At 36.5% G+C, this 22,600-nt stretch overlaps 3 protein-coding genes across 15 annotated transcripts in view; 1 reads left to right on the top strand and 2 right to left on the bottom strand.

The window, feature by feature from the left end:
- Positions 1 to 4,609, bottom strand: part of rnf157 (ring finger protein 157) — a 40,713-nt gene extending 36,104 nt beyond the window's left edge. For all 6 annotated transcript variants that reach the window (XM_087276551.1, XM_087276549.1, XM_087276553.1 and 3 more), the window contains exon 1: positions 4,136 to 4,609. In XM_087276551.1, the coding sequence (XP_087132677.1) occupies positions 4,136 to 4,223 (88 nt within the window). In that variant the 5' untranslated portion in view covers positions 4,224 to 4,609. The remainder of the gene's footprint in view (positions 1 to 4,135) is intronic.
- Positions 4,610 to 9,285: 4,676 nt separating this feature from the next.
- On the top strand, positions 9,286 to 13,000 carry srsf2a (serine and arginine rich splicing factor 2a). Of its 8 annotated transcripts, none has more exons than XR_015503363.1 (5): positions 9,294 to 9,785; positions 10,499 to 10,823; positions 11,368 to 11,474; positions 12,054 to 12,138; positions 12,604 to 13,000. XR_015503363.1 is itself a non-coding variant. In NM_213382.1 (3 exon segments), coding segments are annotated over 2 exon segments (678 nt in total). In that variant the 5' UTR covers positions 9,286 to 9,429; the 3' UTR covers positions 10,821 to 10,823; positions 12,054 to 12,997.
- An 863-nt stretch (positions 13,001 to 13,863) lies between these two features.
- habp2 (hyaluronan binding protein 2) lies at positions 13,864 to 20,744 on the bottom strand. Its single transcript, NM_001110373.2, is given in 13 exon segments — positions 13,864 to 14,312; positions 14,420 to 14,565; positions 14,641 to 14,775; positions 15,895 to 16,037; positions 16,118 to 16,349; positions 16,459 to 16,553; positions 17,020 to 17,173; positions 17,267 to 17,383; positions 17,553 to 17,669; positions 19,761 to 19,871; positions 19,967 to 20,059; positions 20,475 to 20,508; positions 20,596 to 20,744. Coding segments are annotated over 13 exon segments (1,641 nt in total). The 5' UTR covers positions 20,698 to 20,744; the 3' UTR covers positions 13,864 to 14,150.
- Between the last annotated feature and the right edge of the window lie 1,856 nt (positions 20,745 to 22,600).

Here is a 22,600-nt window from a genome sequence, read left to right as displayed (position 1 = left end):
TTTTCTATACAGTTTTATGTTTGTTTACAGAAAAACAGAGTATCAGGTGGTAAAGAATTTCCAAATCTCTGGGTATTGCATGGTTTTCGCTATATTCATTCTTCCATGGTCGGGTGCCACACCAAAATTAATTCCACCATGGCTACATTACAGCTTCTCATTCAAAACATTCATTCATTGTTTTTTAAATAGCAGTTAATAATCGCACCAAAACGTATTGAAAAGTAAATGAATTATAACAGAGCAAACTTTTCTGTTATCGTAGTAGTGCTGTGTGTTATTTGTTTAACCCTTTAAAGTGACGTGCTGACTGACTGACTGACAGGTGCGTGATGCGTGAGGTTAGCTATTACGACGTAGCTTTCAGTTAAGATGAGCACAGTTTACATAATTATACTTTATGGATAAAAATCTATGCCTCTGCATACAATGACTTTATCTTGCTGGAGTTTATAGCCATTTCACTTTACTTCAGGCTGCATTAATGCCACTCTGTATGTCAATTGTAGTGGAGACATTCATAAATATTCCTAGCAAATTTAATGAATGTTGGAGACATACTCGTTACATAAACGCACTAAATCACACTTGAGCAGCGTATATTTGAGGAGGCGTATGAAGTTTTGGGCACAAACAGAAATCGGCTCACATGTGAAGAGATTCGCATGGTCGTATTACATAATTGCGATCTTGACTTGTAATACTGCTCTCATGACATTTGTCATTGAAATAACACCATAGGTAGTTGGTAGATCTGTGTAAAAGGCCTGCCGCCACAGCTAAAAAAATCCTGGCAATCCTGGCCAAATCTGCCCACTGGCCTCTTTCCATCATGGCCTCCTAACCCTCCCCATATCATAATTGGCTTCATCACTCTGTCTCCTCTCCACCAATCAGCTGGTGTGTGGTGTGCGGTCTGGCGCAAAATGGCTGCCGTTGCGTCATCCAGGTGGATGCTGCACACTGGTGGTGGATGAGAAGATTCCCCCCATTGTGTGTAAAGCACTTTGAGTGCCCAGAAAAGCGCTATATAAATGTAAGGAATTATTATTATTATTATTATGTGGACACTACAACCAGATTTTTTGTCTCATGATGTCAGTATGCACGCTGTTTTGTGCATTCTGATTGGCCAATAGGACTGTGTTTACAACAATTAGGAGAGATGCGAATGAGGCAAATTCCATGTTTGCGTCAAACGCATTGTGAATTCTGTGTTGTTCTCACCGTTGGACAGTAATCCGCTTCTCTTTTCTTATTTGTATTGACTTGTATGCAATTTACCTGCGAAAATTCTTAATTCCTTGTTTGGTGTGAACCCAGCATAAAAATGTCATCATCTCCGTCTGTTGGTTTGGCGTGCCCTTAACAGTGTGTTTTTGCATGTCAGCGCCAATGGTGTAGTGGTTAGTGTGTCGACACATACACTCTTTCTTCCAGTTTGATTCCTGCCTCGAGGTTCTATACCAGTCCTTCCCCTCTCTTTGCTCCCCACACCTTCCTCTCAATGTTTTCTACTGTCCATTAAAGGTGAACAGCCATTTTCCTCACATCACCTCATACTTCAGTTTCTCAATCTTGACCAATCAAATGCTCTCTGACATGCCACGCCCCCTACAAGACGCATCTCATTTGCGTCTCATTTGATGTGTTGAGCTCAACCACTCTTACTAGCAGAGCTGTGATAAAACAAAATGCTATTGGCTATTTTTTAAAGGGGAGGTGCAACTCTATGTCCCACCCTTTCGTCATGTTTCAGTTAAGCTTATTATGTCAAAGATTGAATAAAAAATGCCCATTTCAAAGCACTTTATGGGCCTTTAAGCATTTCTGAGTTACTTTTTGTTTTTGGTTGAACACAAACCAAGATTTTTTTTTTTAAATATTAGAAATTAGCAGCCACTGACTGCCAGAGTAAGGAAAACACTTTTTCTATTTGTGTTAACCAGAAAGAAGAAACAGATTTTACCTACTGTACACTCTCATTTCAGATTCAGTTTATGCTGAGCACAAATTCATGCAAGACGTCCCGCGTGCTGTAATTTTGTGGTGTATTTCAGTGGACACAGCACCGCTGGGAATGCTGAGACTTGTATCAATATAAAGACAGCATCTGTGGGCTTGCTGAGCTACTCACAGACTTGCTGACCAAGAAACAGTGGGTGGAGGCTCTGGTGTTCAAATGAACAGAGGCACCCCTGGGGATTTCACATGCAAGTAGTGAGAAAAATATTCATCTCAATTCTGAAGCCAGTTTTATCATGACTGGTCATTTTTATACCATTTTCTCAATATTTAAAGAATCTGAAAAAGTTTGGGTTTTCTCTGCTGAGACTGATATATTATAATTATGCAATATTAGAAGAAGTAAGAAAAATGATATTTTAAGACATAAGAGACATACTATTGCAGTAAATAAGTAAAGTTCCTTATTTAAATCCTAAAGTTAAATTTACCCTAGCTGCCAATTATATAACATTTTTCAAATTTGGCCTTCCCTATTGGGCCTAACAGTTTTGTTTAGCTCTAATTATAGCTCTAATCGAATTACATTTTACGTATTACATATTTATGTTCAACTTAGTTCCTTTATTACTCTGGGATCGCCACAGCGGAATGAACCACCAACTTATCCAGCATATGTTTTACACAGCGGATGCCCTTCCAGACACAACCCAACACTATGAAACACCCATTCACACTTCATACACTACGACCAATTTAGCTAATGCAATTATAGGTCTTTAGACGGTGGGGGAAACGGAGCCCCCAGAGGAAACCCACACGAACACAGGAGAACAAGCAAACTCCACATAGAAATGCCATCTGACCCAGCCGGGGCTCGAACCAGTTACCTTCTTGTGATCGTGCTACCCATTGTGCCACCGTGACGCCCTGTGTATAATATAAAATTCATTTATTTTATTTTCGGCTTAGTCCCTTTATTAATCAGGGGTCACCACAGTGGAATGAACAATCAACTAATCCAGCATGTTTTACGCACCGGATGCCCTTCCAGCTGCAACCCTGCACTAGGAAACATTCATACACTTTCGTTCACACACATACTATATGGCTAATTTAGTTTTTTCAAATCACCCATACCACGTCTTTGGACATGGAGGAAACATTGTATGGAAACCCACGCAAACACGGGGGAGAACATGCAAACTCCACACTGAAAAGCCAACTGACCCAGCCAGTAGGGGTAGCACGGTGGTGCAGAGGGTAGCACAATCGCCTCACAGCAAGAAGGTTGATGTTTCAAGTTTCAAGTGGCTGGGTCAGTAGGCATTTCTGTGTGGAGTTTGCATGTTCTCCCTGACCCTGTGTTGGCGTGGGTTTGCTCCAGGTGCTCCGGTTTCCCCCACAGTCCAAAGACATGCAAATTAAATAAACTAAATTAGCCATAGTGTATGTGTGTGGATGAGTGTGTATGGATGTTTCCCAGTACTGGGTTGCAGCTGGAAGGGGCAACCGCTGTGTAAAACATATGCTGGATACTTTGGCGGTTCTTCCGCTGTGGCAACCCCTGATGAATAAAGGGACTAAGCTAAAGGAAAATTAATGAATGATATAATATAATACAATATAAAATAAAATAAAATAAAATAAAATAAAATAAAATAAAATAAAAGAATATAATATAATATAATATAATATAATATAATATAATATAATATAATATAAAATATAGTAGAAAAAGCTATTGTGTGTTAATTTAAATTCTAGATGCAATTTATTGCAACTGCCAATCAAAAACAGTGTAAAATCTGAACAGGCTTGTGTTTTTTTAGTACACTTGACAGTTATTTTATACACATATATATTGCTGTTATAATTTATAATATAATAATAAAATATATTGAAATTTAAAAACATCATCTAAAGAAGTGAATTTAATGTAGACTGCACATCAATTTGTAGGCCTACTATTGTTAATATAAAAGCTGGGTCTAAAATAATATAATACAATAAATATATATATTTTAATAGAAGATTAATATTACAATGCTGTTTAGTTATATAAAGTCAAATAAAACAGTAATAATGACTTTCAATAGAATAATTTAATACTAGGCCTATATATAATATAATGACAGAATATAAAATATATAACAATATATATTCTCACCAGATTTGGGTGGGTATCTGTAAACAGAATTAGACGGTATATCGACCTCCTCCACTCCTGCATTCTGACGGCTTGTCAAAGCTCCCATTTCAGAAAGACACAAATTAAAATAACAATAAACGATTGCGATACTACAGCTGTTGCGTCTTTTTTAGTCCGAACATCTCCTTCTTCAGGCGAAAGGCCGTTTTTTGCTCTTCGCTTTTGTATTTTTGGCCATGCACAGGATTAGTTGGTGCTCTTAATGCCCTGTAAGCTCCGCACTGAGTCCCTCGTTGTTTTGTCTGCAGCCTCAAGCTGATTTTTGCGTCCATCAGACTGCATAGCCCTGTTTTAAGGCTGTCTCTGTCTCCGTGCTTGGCATTCTGGGCCAGGTAAAAAAAAATTGGGAGTAAGACGCTCTCTATATGACACAGTTTCTCGGCATGTTTATCATCCTCATCCCTGTATCCTCTGTTCTCCGAGCGCTTGAGCGATGGGATGCAGATGCGTGTCGGTGATGTAGAAACTGAAGCAGAGGGTAGAACGGCGGTGCGCGTGAACCAGATATCCTAGATGGGCGGGTCCAAGGATTTTATTTAATTTTGTTTTCATCTAGAGAAATGTTATTTCACACCAAACAAATGTACATTTTACATGACGGAAATTGCATAGTGTTATGTTGGCTAGTATACTTTGAAGGAAGATCTGCAAAAACAATAAATAAATACGCAAATAAATAAATAAAGGAGAAAATATATCCACGAATTTCTGCATAAATAAAACAATAAATAAATAAACATGTAAATAAATAAATAAATGTACATAAAAATCCACAAATTCTTGCATTAATAAATAAGTTATAGTGCGGGCAGGTAAATAATAAATAACATACATGTTGGGTGAATAAGAAAATGCTAAACTGAAAGTTAATCTTTTCCCCTTTTCATACTTTTTTTTTATTCTTGAACTTAATAGCGTATTTACCAAACATCAGGCCAACGTGCTAATGAGAGGGTGTCTATCAATCAGAAGCTAGTCAAAAAATCTAATGCTAAATGCTTTTAACGATCAACCAATGATGGCATAAAGACCGCCTTCTCTGACAGACACTTATTAGCATGTTGTGCTGAGGTTAAGTAAATATGCAACTACTTTGACGAATAATAAATGTTTAAAAAAGGGGAGAAAATTAACTTTCAGTTTAGCATTTTCGTATTCCCCCAACATTTTTGTAATTTGTTTAATTATTTACCTGCCTGCACTGGTAATATATATTTTCTGCAGGAATTTATTCATTTGCTTATTTATTGTTTTATTTATGCAATAATTTATTTACTATTTATTTATATATTTGTGTATTTATTTATTTATGTGTTGTTTTTGCAGGTTTTATAGTAAACGAAATTTGTATATTAAATTATATGTCAATTTGTATATTTGCATTCACTATACTTCTATTTTTATTAATTTATATATTTATTTATATTCATCTTGTTTTTTTTTTTTGTTTTTTTTGTGCTCTCTCTGTCATTCTGTTGCACTGTAGAAGCTTCTGACATGGAAACAAATCCCGTATGTGTAAACATACCTGGCTGGCAATAAAGCTCTTGCTGATTCTGAAATATCTCTGATTATAGCAACGATTAACTTATAGTCCAAATTTTAATAATTTTATGCTTTTATTTGTTTTAAATTGTTTACATTTACAAATATATTTATTTACTAAAATAATCCAGTGTAATTGAAATGCAAATGACGAATATTTGATTGGCAACTAGTTAAAACACATTATTATTTGATACATTATTTCATTTGTGAATTTGGCTTGATACTGGTTGACGTTTATTTTATTTAATCAACATTATAGTTTAATAAAGAATAACAAACAGTTTTAGTTCTATGATTATAATTACCTACTTAAATGCATAACAGGACACAATATGATATAGGGTCTATATCATGATATAGGGTTTTTTCATCATACATATATAGAGCTTTACTTTTACATTTGAAAAATATTACACCAAATTCATAAACAGTATTGTTGCATTACACAAAAAAGCAAGAACAGTTCATTACAGAAATGCACATTTTTGAACATATTTCCAGGATTTCTGCAGGTTTCGCCAAGTCAAGATTTTGAAAGACCTTTTTACGACCATGAAGAAGAAAATTTCAGACTTATATAGGGGCGGCTAAAAGCATTTTCTTTAATGGCACAGGAGAAAAAAAAATACTTTCCCCATCAAAAATATATCATAATTAGTAATTTCTTAGCAACATATTTTATACAATATATTAAAACAAGCTGACGTAGTTGTTAGATACACATGTTTTAACATAATTAAAAAAGAACTAAACTGTGCACAACAGACGGTTATAAAATTTATGAATAATGTTTTGCTAAACCTTTTAGGCTGGACACGGTCTTACATTTTACACTTTTGGTATTTTCACAATGCATTTAATTAAAAACGTACAGTTTTATAAATTCAGACATTCCTTGAGAATCGAACCCACAACTGTTGTTGTTGCTAGCATTAGTCTTCTACACTATAAAACCCAATAGTCAACTTTATCAAATGAAATGAGTGTATTAACTAAAAATTGACTGAAAGTTTATTACTCATTTGAAAAGCATTTTGAACTCAGTGTTGGAGCAGTGTTAATTAAACACCTCATTACTTCAGCTTAAATGGAGAAAGTTCACAGTACTCACATAGATTAGTTTTTGAACTTAAAGGGTTTGTTTCAATCGGTTTTCTCGAACGGTTTGAGTAAGCATACCTTATTTTTTGAGGTTTTAAGTGTAGAGATAGCTAGTCTTTGTAATGAATACATTTAAAAGACTCTATGTTTAAGTATACAAACTTGTCTCCAATAAAACAAAAATGTCCTGTTATGAATATAGTAAAATGAAATATTTAGGTAAATGTTCTGATCCTCCAAGCGCCCCCTGCTGGACGTGATCATTTTGTCTGACTAGAAAAGCACGTCCTGCTGCTCAATGATGAGTGCTGTGTAATATCTGTCCTCAGAAGCGCTATTGGCCACCCCTGACGTCAGGCTTAAATCCAGACTTGAGGTTTTGCGCAGTACAAACACATCCTGCCTCGACAAACGTGACCTTCGCCGAATTTTGGAAGTGATTCACTGCAGTGCAGTAAAGGTGATATAGGATGACTGGTGTTAAATGAATAGTCTACAAATGTCAGTGAGCTCTGTTCGATTTTAAATGTATTATTTTTATATTATTTAGTAGGTTGAATGTCACGCTGTGAAATGCATTTCGCATACAAGTTGCAGAAAGGAAGATATGCACCAAGGGAAATAATTATAATTGGCTAGATAAAAGTGTTACGATCCAGCAAAATGTCAAATATAAACAATATATTTAGTATTTATAATATTGACTGTGTAACTTTTTATGTAAAGACCATTTAAGCCATATGCGACCAAAGTACAATTTTAAAGTTGATTTTACATTTCAATTTCTTAGTTTTAAATACATTTTTATTCAGAACCCATTACAAAGTACACTACAATCAGCTCAAATTACATTAAAACAGTAAAAAATATTTAGCAGCTGTGCATCTGTATATTGTTTTATTTGTTAATTTATATTTTCAATATTGTAAATGCTGTGTCAAATACATTTTTAGTACAGAACGGTTTAATTATTTATTTATGCATTTACAAACTAATTATGAATAAACATATTTGCAAATTTATTACTTTAAGTTATAATACTTATTTCAGCAACAATAATAACAATAATGATTATTATTATGATGATGATTATTATTATTATTATTATTATTATTGATATTCCATTTTAGTGCTTTTCTGAGCTCTCAAATGCTTTACATATTTGGAAGAATCTCATCAACTGATGTTGGGTTTCCTCTAAATACAATCAAGCAATCAAGCTTAGTTTCTTTAACCGCATCTGAAAATTTCATGAATTAACAGAAAAATTTGCTAGAAGATTTCTCAATTTAGAAATATGGATTCAGTTATGTAAATACATTCAATTTTACTTGCATAGGCCAGGGATGCCCAAAGTAGGGCCCGCGGGCCAAAGTTGGCCCATGGTAACCTTGATTTGACCCACCATCCCATCTGAGAAGAGATTGAGATGGATGGAGACGGTTGAGGCGAATGCCTTTAACAGAGATCTATACAAACTAATTTCTAACTACAAACTGAAATGAAATGTTTAAAAAATGTTGTAACTGAATTAGATTTTAAAAAACTTAAACAATGTCACTCGAAAGATAGAGGATTGGGGAAGACATTAGTGAGCAAATCAAGGCAAAAAGTACACTGTAAAACCTAAAAAGTTAAGGTAACTGAAACCATTTGAGGAAACCGATTGTAACAAACCATTTAGGTAAAAAAAAGACTAATCCTAATAAGTACTGTGAACCTAATCCATTTGCGCAAAAGAAGCAATTTGAGCACAGTAAAACCCAATAAATGAAGAGAACTCAAACCAAATAAGTACTGTAAAACCCAATAAGTTAAGTCAACTCAAATTGTTTGACGAAACTAATTGCTATAAACCATTTGAGTTAAAAAAAAAACTAATCTATATGAGTAGTGTGAACTTCATTTAAGCAATGAGGTATTTAATCAACTCATTACCTTCAACACTGAGTTCAAAACTCTTCAAATCAGTAGAATTAACTTTCAGTAAATTTTGAGTTAACCACACTCATTTCATTTGATAAAGTTGACTGTTGGGTGTAGTGTAGTGTAACTCCATTCTGATATAAATTAGATTGTTTTTTTAACTACTGTAATACATTTATTATGAAGTGTAAAAAAATTATGCTGTATTAGTTAATATAAAGCAATGTGTTCTGGTTTTTTTAAATATTATTAAATAAATTGGGAAATTACAGATGGTTTACCTTCGGCCCACTAGCCTCAATCAAGTTTGGTTTTTGGCCCTTCATAAGAAAAAGTTTGGACACCCCTGTTATATATATGGTGATGATGATGATAATCTTGTTCCCTCTTTTGTTCTCTGCTACATTTGCTCTCTTCAGAAGACAGGGAGGAGTTTGGGAGCAGGTAACGTGTAGTGGCAGTCAAGCGCCAGAGGTGGCGGTGTTTTCACGCCATTCAAAGGAAATAAAAGCCAAGCTCCACCAACCGCGGAAATCCGGTTACCGCCATTTTAGAGTGTTATCTACTCGGCGTGTTTGTCTCCACTCTCTCGAATGGTTCGCTAATTTCTTTGTAAATCTCGCTGGTAACCGTTTTATTTCTTCCATAACAGACTGCTGTAGAGTTAGGGATTCAAGATGAGCTACGGCAGACCACCGCCCGACGTCGAGGGCATGACATCTTTAAAAGTCGACAATCTGACATACCGCACGTCTCCTGAAACGCTGCGGCGGGTTTTCGAGAAATACGGCCGAGTCGGAGACGTCTACATCCCAAGAGACCGGTACACAAAAGAGAGCCGCGGATTCGCCTTTGTCCGTTTCCATGATAAGCGGGACGCGGAGGACGCGATGGATGCCATGGACGGCGCATTGCTGGACGGGCGCGAGCTGCGCGTGCAGATGGCGCGATATGGGCGCCCGCCAGACGCGCACTACAGCCGCCGCGGAGCCCCGCCGAGGAGATACGGGGGATATGGACGGAGAAGTCGAAGGTAAGGCCTAAACGTTTGTAAATAAATTAACGTTACATGTCATTTTATTACGGTATGTGTATTTTTATCACTCCATTAACGAGTTTCTATTATTTTACCGCTAAAATAAGGACTCTAACGCGGCCTAGTGCTAATATAAACTACACGTGTTATAATCATTGTTGGGCTCAATACTAATTAAGTTTATTTTGCCATTTTTATTTGCTTGATCTGTATTTAACATGTAAGTTTCGCGTCGTAATTACTACGTAGATTCAAACGATTGCTCAACTTTGTGAACCGTTGTAATTCTTGAACGAATGGTTCTTTGGAGTCGGATGTTTTCAGTGAATCAACTGCAGCTGTTCAAAACTCTCCTGGTGTATTAAACTTCTTTTTTTAAAATAAATTCACAGCAATTGTTAAAAATGTGGAAAATTCCACTGTCACGTGTAGTAATTAAAGAAATGTTTTATTTATAATAATAAAATTAAACCGGGAGCTAACGGTTCAGAACACCTGACTCATTCAAAATGATTCAAACTTTACATAGTTGTGATTTTTGAATAGTTAAATCACTAATTTTGCTGGAAAACATGGTAGTTTTGATTACATGCATACTATGCAAATTATTTTGTATAAGCAGTTAAATAATTCAGAGTATCATATTTTAACATCATATTGGCAGTTCTTTGTGTGTACTAAAATTGCTCATTGTGATTTTTGCTTTTTAGCCGTAGTCCTCGGCGCAGGAAGCACAGCAGGTCCAGATCCAGGAGCAGGAGCCGGTCTCGTTCCCGAAGCAGGTCCCGCTACAGCCGATCCAGATCCCGGTCTTACTCTCGTTCCCGGTCTCGATCCCGATCCCGCTCCAAAACCCGCACCCCTCGCAGAAGCAAGTCAAAATCACCTTCCAGGTCCCGCTCAAGGTCCAAGTCCAAATCTCACTCCAGGAGCCGCACCCCCAGATCGAACAAAGGATCCAAATCCAGGTCCAGATCAAGAAGCAGACCCAAGTCTCCAGAGGCTACTGATGACGCTGCTGTTGAATCGTGAAATGTAAGCAAACCTAGTGCTTTAAATGAAAGTTTAAATCCTATTTATTGCAAGTGGGTGGGTGGGTGATATACACGGTTATCCAAGAAAAAAAGTGCTGTTAAATATTGTATTACCATGATTTGAGCAGATCTGCTTATTGACCCTCTTGTAACTCATGCCAGAAATGAAATGAAGGCATGCATGCATGCAATTTAGTAACTTTATAATAGTTGCTTTTACTGTTTGCCCCCTCTGCTTCCCTCTTGAATCAAGTTATTCCAGTCATCTGCAGAAGTGATCGATCGGTACATACATTCTCCTAATGGAGGTGTCAGGTTTTATCTAAGATTAGTCTGTCGGAGCTGTTTTTCACAGCACCCGTCTAGTATCTCTGACATTGCATGACATTTTTAAAGGTTTATTTTTAATGCACATCCTAAACCTCAAACTGGATATTTGATTGGGAGCTGACGTGGGTATGATATCGTAAGTATTTGTTTGTTTTGAAACGTGTACCAGCCAAAATCAATTGATTTTATCTAAATGTGGAATTCTTTCCTCCAAGCTGCTGATTCCTGTTTGCAAAAGAGGAGTTTGGGGCAGTTTGAGAGCAGTTAGTGTGTGATCCGACCATTGGCTGCCTGCTGCTGATTGGCGGTTGCTATGGAGCAGGTCGGTCTCATTTGAGTGTTGAGGTGGTGTTGAGGTACGTCTGCAGGACAATGGACTGAGACCTTTTCATCATCCTTGTCACAAACTCATGTCTATCATGGCATAGGCAAAAGCAGGATGGAAATAACGGGGTGCGTTCTCAGAGCTATTTTAAGCTGTCTGATTTTAAGCCTGAAGAGTATCTGATTTTTAGGCCCAGTTATACACATAATTTTTTCAAGCTATTTAATATTTTAACTGGCAGTAACTTCAGCTTTCTGACGCTTAAAGTGGCTATGAGAAGATGACATTGCACCCTCAGGTTTGTTGGCTCTCTTTCCCTTGAGGTTTCTTGCAGAACAAACATCAGGTACACAATGAGGTTTCCTGCAGAATAAATCCGGTCCATAGATTTAATGTAAAAATGGCTAGCTTCTCCTTTAAGAAGTGGAAAGAGTGCCTGTTTGTTCTGTATAAATGACCAAAGTTGAGCATTGCGTAATAAGCCAATGCCTCATTCTATGGCGATGTGCCTATTATTGCAGAAGCTCCTCTGCTTTATTGATTTTGGAAACTAACTTGTTTCTTCTTTTCTTCTAGATGATGACTGGTTGAATCTTCAAGGATCGCAGTGAACAGATGTCCGTCTGAGGATACCCAAATTATCCATATATCAGACCGAAAGGTTATTGTAATTTGGTCTACATCTTTTTAAATCATTTTGTTTCTCTTCTTTTGCCCACATTTTTGTATCAAACACATTTCATGTGATATTAAATGATCTTTATGCCTAATTGGGGATATTAGGTGAAATCATTTCTCTTCATTTTGGTAGTTTGCTTATTTGTTTTCCCCTTCCCTACTTCATGTTATTGAACCTCACAGACTTTAACGTAAGTTCATTTTAATTAGTTTTTTTGTTCTTAATAAACAATTATTAATGGACAGTTTTGGATGTTGTGCTTTTTCTCCTTATTTTGACTTAAAAGGACTGGGTAAAGACTGTAAATTGGCCTCTTTAAGAATCTTACAATGTAAAACCATGACATCATTATTGCCAACAGAGCAGGTCTTGTGTTATGGTTTAAATGGGCAAACTTCACAGCCACATGTCTCTAATGTTCTCTCTTGTGTATTTTCTATGCACTAGGCGCAGTTGCGTAGCAGTTGAGTTTTGCTGGTTAGCTGTTAAGGTGGCGTGTTGCGGTGCAGAGTGCTTGGCTGTTTCCAGTATTCTCCTGATTGCTCCTGTGTAACGCCCCGATTTGTTTAAATTTGGCTGCTGCGTTTTTATTTGCAGAAACATCTTGTGCAAGTCTTTTTATGAATATTCATAATGCAGATGTCTGAGCTTAACTCATATCCACAATAGATCCATCATTCAACATGCTCAATTTGTAGTAATTTCCATGTGAGTGGTAATAAAGGTTTCCTTTGTGTATACCTAATTCTTTACTGGTCTGTCAGTGTCTCTTATGATGTTTGATGTAAACGCGCAAATTAAAAGCCTCCATAACTGGAAATAAATTGTATGTTGATACAAATTATTGGGACTCCTGTGAGCTTATTCATGCTTCAAAAGTAAACTGCATTCAGTTAAGTTTCAAATTTTAAATGTATATATTCACACACATACACTTTATAAATAGATGTGTGTGTACACATCTATATATATATATCTATATATATATCTATATATATATATATCTATCATCCTTGTCACAAACTCATGTTTATCATGGCATAGGCAAAAGCAGGATGGAAATAACGGGGTGCGTGCTCAGCTTTTTTTAAGCTGTTGGGTGTCTGATTTACAGGCTCAATTATACACATACAATTTTTTTCAGGCTATTTAATATGTTAACTGACAGTAACCAGCTTTCTTTTGCTTAACGTGGCTATGAGAAGATTACATAGCACACTCCCGTTTGTTGGCTCTCTTTCCCTTGAGATTTTATAAATATATATATATATAAGGAAAGATGGATGTATATGTCTACACACATACACAGTCAACATTTGAAGTGGATCAAAAAAGATGAAAATTGTAGCTAGACTAAAACCTAATACTTTAACTCAAACCATTTAAGGAAACCAACTGCATCAAACCTTGTTAAATCTTGAAACTTTGAGCACTGTAAACCTATTTTGAATCAAATTAACTAAATATTTTATTTCAAATGAATGATTTCTGTTAACTTGAACAAATTAAGTTCAAACAGCTGTATATCTACTCTTGGTTTGAGGAAACCAATTGTGGTAAAGGGCTTAAGATGCCATAATTGGTTTTCTCAATCCTTTTGAGTAGCTATACAGTACAGTTCGAACTTAATTCATTCTATTACATAAACACCCATTTAAACTAAGCAAGCAAACACTAACATGTAAACAAGAAACTACATTACAAGGAGGCATTGTAATGCAAATATGTATTAGTTAACTTATCTAAATCTTAACATGTACAGGAATCACAAGAATTAGTTTTTGACTGGCACATAAAAAAGTCCCAAGATCACCCGTTTTTTTTTTTTTTTTTTTTGCATAAAGGTCTGAATATGACCTGTTCTAAAAGACAGACATTTAACCCTCTACTGATGTCATACTTTTGTTTACACAACTGCAAATTTGGACCAAAATGATTTTTCTAATAATTGAAAATTTTAGCTATTGGTTCATTTTCACTTTAGAGTATCCCTCCTATGCTGTGCGCATCTTTTCATTGATCCAGTCTATGAACTTTGTGACACGGGCATAGACACCTGGCTTGTTCTTCTTGCCACAGCTGTCGCCCCAACTCACGACACCATAGATGTAATGAATATTGTCCTTCTTACAAACCAGGGGTCCACCGGAATCACCCTACAAATGTTAAACCAAGTAAAAAATGTCATGTGATGTGTATACAAAATGATACACTATTCAATTCAAATGAAATAATGTTACAAAAAATTGCAATAGGTAAGCACCTGACAAGAGTCGATCTTTCCCTGCATATATCCAGCGCACATCATGGAATCGTCCATTCTGTTTCCATAAACGTTACGAGACATGCAGCGGCTCTGAGAGATCAGGAGAACTTTGGCATCCAGCAGCTGAGTACTAACGCCATGATCTATAAATAAAAGTACAGTAAGTAATAGTAAGAAACAAGTGAATGTGTATAGCAAAAACAAAGGAGTAGGTATACGTTTCTCAGTAGCTCCATAGCCTGATATTGTGCACCGTGTTCCTTCAGGAAATAAATCGGTGGGAAGGCAGGCTGCCCTGACAGACCTGGTCTCATTGGCACACCGTCCATTCCGTCCCTTCAGTTTCAGGAGGGCTTTCATAGATGAGAAACAAAAGCACTGTGATGTGAGCATAACTGGTTAAAAATAAGTAAACTATAGTTTTTATTTTCACATTTCACTTAAAATGGATTATCCTGTTTGAAACCATTGGAAACACAATGTGTTGTGTATATCATTTTTTAAAGGAATATTTCATTTCACAACATAAAATCAATTCTATGTACTTCAGAAACACTTTTCATTGATCACAAGGCTTGTTTGCAAAATGGATGGTAACTAGGCTATACAGCAATAGTGTATCTTTAAAATTTTGATGATTATACTGAGAGATGGATGGATAGATAGATGATCGACAGATGAACAGACAGATAGACGGATAGATGGGTGGGTGGATAGATAGATAGATAGATAGATAGATAGATAGATAGATAGATAGATAGATAGATAGATAGATAGATAGATAGATAGATAGATAGATAGATAGATAGATAGATAGATAGATAGATAGATGGAAAGACAGACAGGCAGACATAGATAGACAGACAGACAGATAGATAGATAGATAGATAGACAGACAGACTGACAGACAGACAGACAGATATATAGATAGATAGATAGATAGATAGATAGATAGATAGATAGATAGAAAGAAAGAAAGACGGATAGATAGATGGATGGATGGATGGACGGACGGACGGATAGATAGATAGATAGAAAGAAAGAAAGACGGATAGATGGATGGATGGATGGATAGATGGATGGATGGATAGATAGATAGATAGATAGATAGATAGATAGATAGAAAGACGGATAGATAGATAGACTGACAGACAGACAGATGGATGGACGGATGGATGAATGGATGGATCGATCAACATTTGAAGTGGATCAAAACCTTCAATTTTTTTCTAAAACTATTGAACAGCATCCATTTGTGTCTTAGTACAATTTGAATTTTAAAAACCACTTTTGTGCCACATTTTTGTGTTGACTACGATTGAACATAAAATGAATTGTGTGTTTCAGTGTTTCATCAAGTGTTGTTTCAGCTCATTTTTAATAATTAGTCTGTACAAGCAGCAAAATCATGTGAGCGCAGGAAGATGGATAAACTATAGACAGATAGTTCACATAAATAGTGAATCACTGACCTATATCATTATAGAGGGCGTCAAAAGTCTCTGTGTAGTTCTCATGAACAATGATTTTCTCCACCTCCACAAACTGTTTATCAGGGTCATCTTTCTCCAGGTTCACACCACCCAACTCCACCCTCACCTCATCATTCTCATCGCTAGCATGGTTATGCATATAAAAAAAATTGAGACTTAACACTTCATAGACTTAACGAAACAACAAATAAATCCAACCTACATGCAGTGGGCTGCCGTCAGGATCCAGCAGGAGTCAATCAGGGTTCCTCCACAGTTATGCTCAAAGGTTGTATTCGAGCCCTTGGGACGCACCTGAAATGAGGCCTGCCAGGGATGGGCCTCGGGTAGGGACTTCCTCCCACCAAATATTCTTGGCGCTATCATGCTAAATGCGGCCTTTCCACAGTCTGAAAACTCCAGTTTTGTAGGGGTAGTTAAGGGTTTTTCTGGTTCTGTCAGTTTGGTATACAATAAAAAAATGTGTAATTAACATGTTGTTCGAGCAAGAAGAGCAATGGGTGTTTCTTTGTTTGATTTAAAAGTAAAATTAAAAATCTATGCCTGTTTCAGAGCATGGCTTGACATTACAGTAGTTCCACTGAAGCTTTCCCTTTTCCTTTACAAAGCACCAAGGTTCTCGGTCTCCATCTGGATTCCTTAAACAATAACGATAGTGATAAGACGACAATGTTTAATATGACATGTAATACTAAAACTCATTGGTTGCTTTATATCTCAGTCAGTCAGTCTCTGGTCAATGCAAGATGCACTCCAGACCTGTTTGGCTGCACAGGGTATGAATAAAGGTACGAGTTCTGTCACTGTGCTGTCAAATGTGTACCACAAATGTCGTACTTAAAGGGTCCATATTGGTAGCTCAATATTAGTTTCTCTTATTAGTACCTACAAATTTCAAGAGGTACGCATACTTGTTTAGGTAGTAGTATGTACCCTTGAGGTAATAATTAGGACTATTTAGTTAAAAATATCAACCTTTTGAGGAGGTACCACCCCAGTGACAGCTATCATACCTCGTATTTTTGACTGTGTAAATTAGCACTATACCAGCTCCGACCAGCCTGGACCAACACTGAGTTCATGCTGGTTTACGGTGGATTTTACCTGCAGTAATTGTGTTCTCCAATGCTCTCATTCCCTTCAAACTCTTTGTAAGGAATAAGATTGTGGTTCCAGGGTAAACACTCAATTTCTTCTATTGTTTCACTGACATTGCCTCTGTATGATTCCCCATTCCCTTCATAGCAATCGTTTGAACCTAAATAAAATGATATAACATTGTATTGGGTTATTTAAAGTAACAGCTATAAAATATAAAATAGAAATGTATAAAATATAAAGATGCTTTTACCAACTTGGCAGAACCTCCCACTATAATCTTCAGGACAAGTGCATGTGAAACTTGCTCTCGTACGGCCTTTAACACACGTTCCCCCATTCTGGCATGGACTTGGATTACATGCATAGGCTAATAGTGAAAATGCGAGCATAACATTTAAATAAAAAGACAAGGTTTTAGGAGGACTGAAAAAAGGAGGAATTTATCAAACCTGAGTTTAGTGAATAATTTTAAAAACCAAGCACAGAACAAAAAACTGCTAAATGAACTTTGCATCAGAAAATTGGAAAACACTCACCATTCTTGCACTTAGAACCCCGATACGGAGGCCAGCACTTGCACTCATAAAATGGGTCTTTTTTTATTCTGACACAATCACCATTACCACACTTCACTTTTTTACACACGTTCTTCTCTGAAAAGACAAAACAAAAAGATTCAAATTGAGCTAAGAATGCTTGTTTGTTAACATGTGTTTATTAATAAATGGCTCCCATTTTACCCCTGTTACAAGATGTAAGATAAGTCTCCAGTGTTTCCAGAATGTGTCTGTAAAGTTTCAGTTAAAATACCCATCACATTAATGATTATACAATGCAGAATGTACCCATTTTGGGCTCAGAGCAAAGTGTTGCTGTTTTTTAAAGCCAGTGTTTTTAAATGCAAATGAGCTGTTTCTCCCCTCCCACTGAAGTTCCAGTGTCTGCAGTTACAAAGTTTGCAACACACACATTTAACTTTGCAATGTTTTTGCACTTGTTTATTGTTGCTCCTCGTATACAGTTGTACTGACACTATGCAGCTATTGTGATTCCAGCGGTTATGACTGCGAATGATAGCGATTTTACTGTCTTTGTTGCAAACATGCACTGTTTTAAAAATGCTTTTAGGGTGTAGTCAAACTAGGTACAGTTGCCTTGAACTAGAGGCCTGCAATAAATTTCTGAATAAAATGTGGTAGCAGTCAGTAAATCTGGTGTAATTTGGTGGGCGGTCTAACAAAATAGCATTCCACAGAGAGAGAGAGAGCATGTGCATCCGCTGTGGTGCTGTGTGTGTGAATGAGAGAGTGAGCGTATATAGATTGTTATAGGCTGTCTGGACTGCGTCCAGCTGGGTGTTTTTTGGTAGGCAAATTTAATCGCTTTACATTTTTTCATGGCCCAATATGTACATGCTATGTGTATAGAAATAATGCTGATATGATAAACACAATGGGTAGTTGTATATGTTAAGTGGACGTTTATAAGTCTGATTTTAAAAGAGTCAGTGCCTTACCAGCCACATACTTCAACACATGCCGCTGTTTAAGGCAGCACTCATGTCTCATTACAAAGGGGCAAACAAACCTGACATTTAGCCTAAAATCCTTGCACAACATAAAGTTTTATGTGTTATATTTTGGTAGCACCCAATTTAAAGACGAGATTTTGGAAACCAGATCTAAATTTAACAGGAACAGTCGGGAAAGTCGTAAAAAATCATTCTAAGCGGGCAGCGGGTGAACAAAGGTAAAATATACAGCGGGAGCAGTCGGGTGCGGAATAAAACCTAATGAGAGCGGGACTAATAATTCAGTCCTGCGCAGATCTCTATCCTGAACTATCCCGAAGCACAATTGTCCTCTCTCCCACAACGGCCTGCACTAACACTGCATTTTGTTTATGTCATCGATGGACATTGCTATAGTTATATAGTTTTAGTCAGTTGGGATGCAGTCAAACATTTTCCCAAACAGACCCTCAACTATTGACACTCATAAATGATCATAAAAGTCATCGTGCTGCACGTATTACGAGGTGTACTGAAGGTGCATCTGTTGTGCAGCAAGGGGTTTGCGTCTTTAATAAGCTACGACAGTTCACATTTATTTAAAAGTTAGAATGATTAATAAATCCAGATGATACAATTATGGAGACATAAAAGACGTTTCCTGATTTATTTGGCAGGTGTGAGTGCTTCAAATGGTGCCAAGGACCAGTTTAGTTGGCACCATTTGGAGCACTCACACTTGCCAAACAAACCAGGAAACGTGCCTGGGCATAGGTCGGATAGCATAGTGTGAGTGCACCCATGAACTGATTCTTGAGCTGCAGCTGATCACAGAGAGGTGGAACAGATCTTTTAATCCTAGTTTCTTTGAAATCCTGTTCTGTAGACATGTTTATACGTGCCTACCAATCAACCCGGTAGGCAGGGTAAAACCATACTTCTACGTCACATTGCAGTGGGCCTCAGTGGGATTTGGATCCTATTTTAACATTGGAAATTTTAATAAAGACACTTCTTGTTGTCACTTAAATATGACAGAGGACACACGATACCTACAATCAGTTCTGTCCAAACGGCTTACAAAAGTTGATTTTGCATCATAGCTGCCCCCTTTAATATTTTTTTTTATTTATTCAAAGCAATTAAATGAGTAAAGGATGAAAATGGTCAACATTTAATAGTCTATATATACAGTAATATGACTTTGTTAAAGTACTGTATATGAAGGTCTTACCATTTTGACACTTTTTGCCAATATAGGGCGGTGGACAGATGCATTTGAAGCCGCCGCTTTCTTTCTCCTTACAAACTCCATTGTTCTGGCAAGGGTTTGGATCACACGTCTCTACAGAACACAAACACGATCATCGTATGCTTGCAAGCAGCAAACACAACTTCAGTACATTCACAGAATTTCACAGTGTTTGTGTAAGTTCTTGCCTTCATCAAAGAAGGAAAAAAGCCAGTCAATCGTCTCGTTAATTTCAGCTGAAGATATTTCCTCCGTGTCATTAACAACATAGTCATATATTTCTGTCAGAGAAAAAATATTGTGAGCACGCTATATGGCAAGCCGTTCCAACATTTATTCTCCAAGATGAACTAGCACAAGGCACTAGTATCTTATCCATTCAGTACTGGTACTTGTTCATTATCGACTAGTAGTGCGTATTCATATAGTTGTTAGTTATAAGATATTGGATGCACATCAGTAGTTACCAGTAGCAAAATATTAATTTTTTTCCATTGACTTCTATGGCGATCTCACTGACATAACTATTTAGTTTGGATTAGTATGTATTGTAGTTTTGACAGGAGCACATTTTTTTACATTAGTAATTATTATGTTTTTGATATCTATTATAACTATAATGTAGCTATTAATTAACTGGTTTATTAAAGTGCATACAGTAACAACCATGAAAATATAAACATTCAGACTTCTTACCATCGACAAACCCAATGAAGTCTTCCAAAAGACCCTGAAACAGTCGCCACACTTTCAGTCAGACAGAAATGCAATATAAACATGACATTTCCAAGCATTTTTACATTGTTTCGATACATACCGGCGCTGCTTCAACATGTGAAGTGAGGCCAGACAGACCTAAAATAAGCAAAATGACTGGAAACATTATTCCTGGAGAAAAAGATGCCCAATCCACAACCATAAAAGACACTTGTGTTTTGTGTGGGTAGTAAATAAGCTGACCTGTAGGTGGATGATCTCTGGACTCCCATTTGTTTGATTATTTGACAGCAATCATTACCCAACCACATTGATTTGCTGTGTTCTGGACGACGAGACGCATTACAGGTTTGTATAACTCTCAATTTAATGTTTAAAACGAATGCTACCCGGACATTTGTGGGATAAAGTGGAACATATTTAAATGTGGACAATGCACTGAAATAAGAAATAAAATAACTCAAAATGACAATCATTTTTAATGTGGTGAATTCGGGTCAACTGGGACACTTTTTTCCATTGACAAAATGCACTGCAGAAATAAAATAAGCTGAACTTCAAATTGCCAAAAATTCTTATTGGGATAAATTTAAGTCAACTGGGACACTTTTTGCAATTGAGATGACCAAGGCAACATTGACATTCATTGACCTGAATTCACCCTAATAAAATACCCAATATCATTGATGATTTAATGTTTCATTCTTACTCATGCCTATATGATTTGATTCTTTGCCTCTAAAAACATTCTGCAACGCTATTTTGTGCAGATTTGTACAGATATGCATTTTAAATGGTCTGGTTTTGAAGTGCAACGTTTACGTGTATGCAAGTTTTAGTTATTGCACAGGAACTTTTAATTTTTGGTAAGCCAACAGAAGGGCTTTCTGTGAACTGTCATGCCATTATAAAAATGTTATATGAATGTTATTATAAAAATGTTAAGTTTCTTTAAAAATCACTGATTTTCACTGCCTGACTGAGATATGACATATGGGTCTTAGACCAGACAGGAAGCGCTGCATTAAATTCCATGTCTTTAAAACATTGACAAATATTTTATCACTGTATTTTCGATGGAATTTTAGTGTTTGCCCGATGCTGTTGACGCCGCTTGCATTTAAACAGCCTTTCATCTCACTTTACTCTTCAACAACTAAATGAATGCTTACCTCTATTTAACTGATTATATTTGGATTAAATTAAATTAGCAATGCTGGAAAAAGAAACATTGTGAAACTGGAAATAGTCACATGAACCATTCACCGTCTAAAAAACATGTGCTGTGCATATAGCCCAGGGGTCACCAATCTCGGGCCAGGAGGGTCGGTGTCCCTGCAGGGTTTAGCTCCAACTTGTCTCAACACACCTGCCTGATTGTTTCAAGTACACCTAGTAAGACCTTGATTAGCTTGCTCAGGTGAGTTTGATTAGGGTTGGAGCTAAAATCTGCAGGACACAGGCCCTCCAGGAACAAGTTTGGTGATCCCTGGTAAAGCCCATTACTCCGTGCAAGTTATCCATTGAAAAAATGTTTGTTTTGTAATCTCTAATCAAATACCATGTGTTTCCGTATTTGAAGTGGTGGCCTGTTCAAAAACTGTAATAAAATCCTGGTTGCCAAAAATTTTTAAGCTGATTCAAATTAACTTCATGAGTCCATTAAACTTATGTTTCGTTAAACTGACTTAAAATAGCTTGAATTAAATTAGAGCACGATTAACTTAGTTTAATAAGTTACAATGACCTAAAAACATGTGCTGTCAGGACTAATTAATCATATCATTTTTTACAGTGTAGGCATTATAACAGAAAGCTTTCTATAATAATGTCTATGCTTCTGTTGACATTATTTTGGCTTCAGCCACAATATTAGTTATGCATTTCATGACTGTTTTTGATGCATTTAGTAGCTTTTTAGGGCTAAATAATTTAATACATTTCATTTTTCTGGTGACAGTAAATAACCATGTCGGACACTTTAATTGTGCCAATATGATGACATTACTATTTTGTTGACACATTTGCTACCCTAAATGTATATTATTATGTTTTTCGATACTGAAAATGTGGGCAGTGCGGCGGCATAGTGGTTAGCGATGTTG

This window comes from Danio rerio, chromosome 12 (assembly GCF_052040795.2).
Source record: "Danio rerio strain M-AB ecotype USA chromosome 12, GRCz13ab, whole genome shotgun sequence".
NCBI lineage: Eukaryota > Metazoa > Chordata > Actinopteri > Cypriniformes > Danionidae > Danio > Danio rerio.
The sequence above is the reverse complement of the archived record's forward strand: the minus strand, read 5'-3'. Positions and strand labels throughout refer to the sequence as shown.

Coding starts and splice junctions, on each gene's coding strand:
- srsf2a (XM_087274857.1), top strand. CDS start 9,430: ATGAGCTACGGCAGACCACCGCCCGACGTCGAGGGCATGACATCTTTA. Junction 9,786..10,498: donor TATGGACGGAGAAGTCGAAG/GTAAGGCCTAAA, acceptor TTTGCTTTTTAG/CCGTAGTCCTCGGCGCAGGA.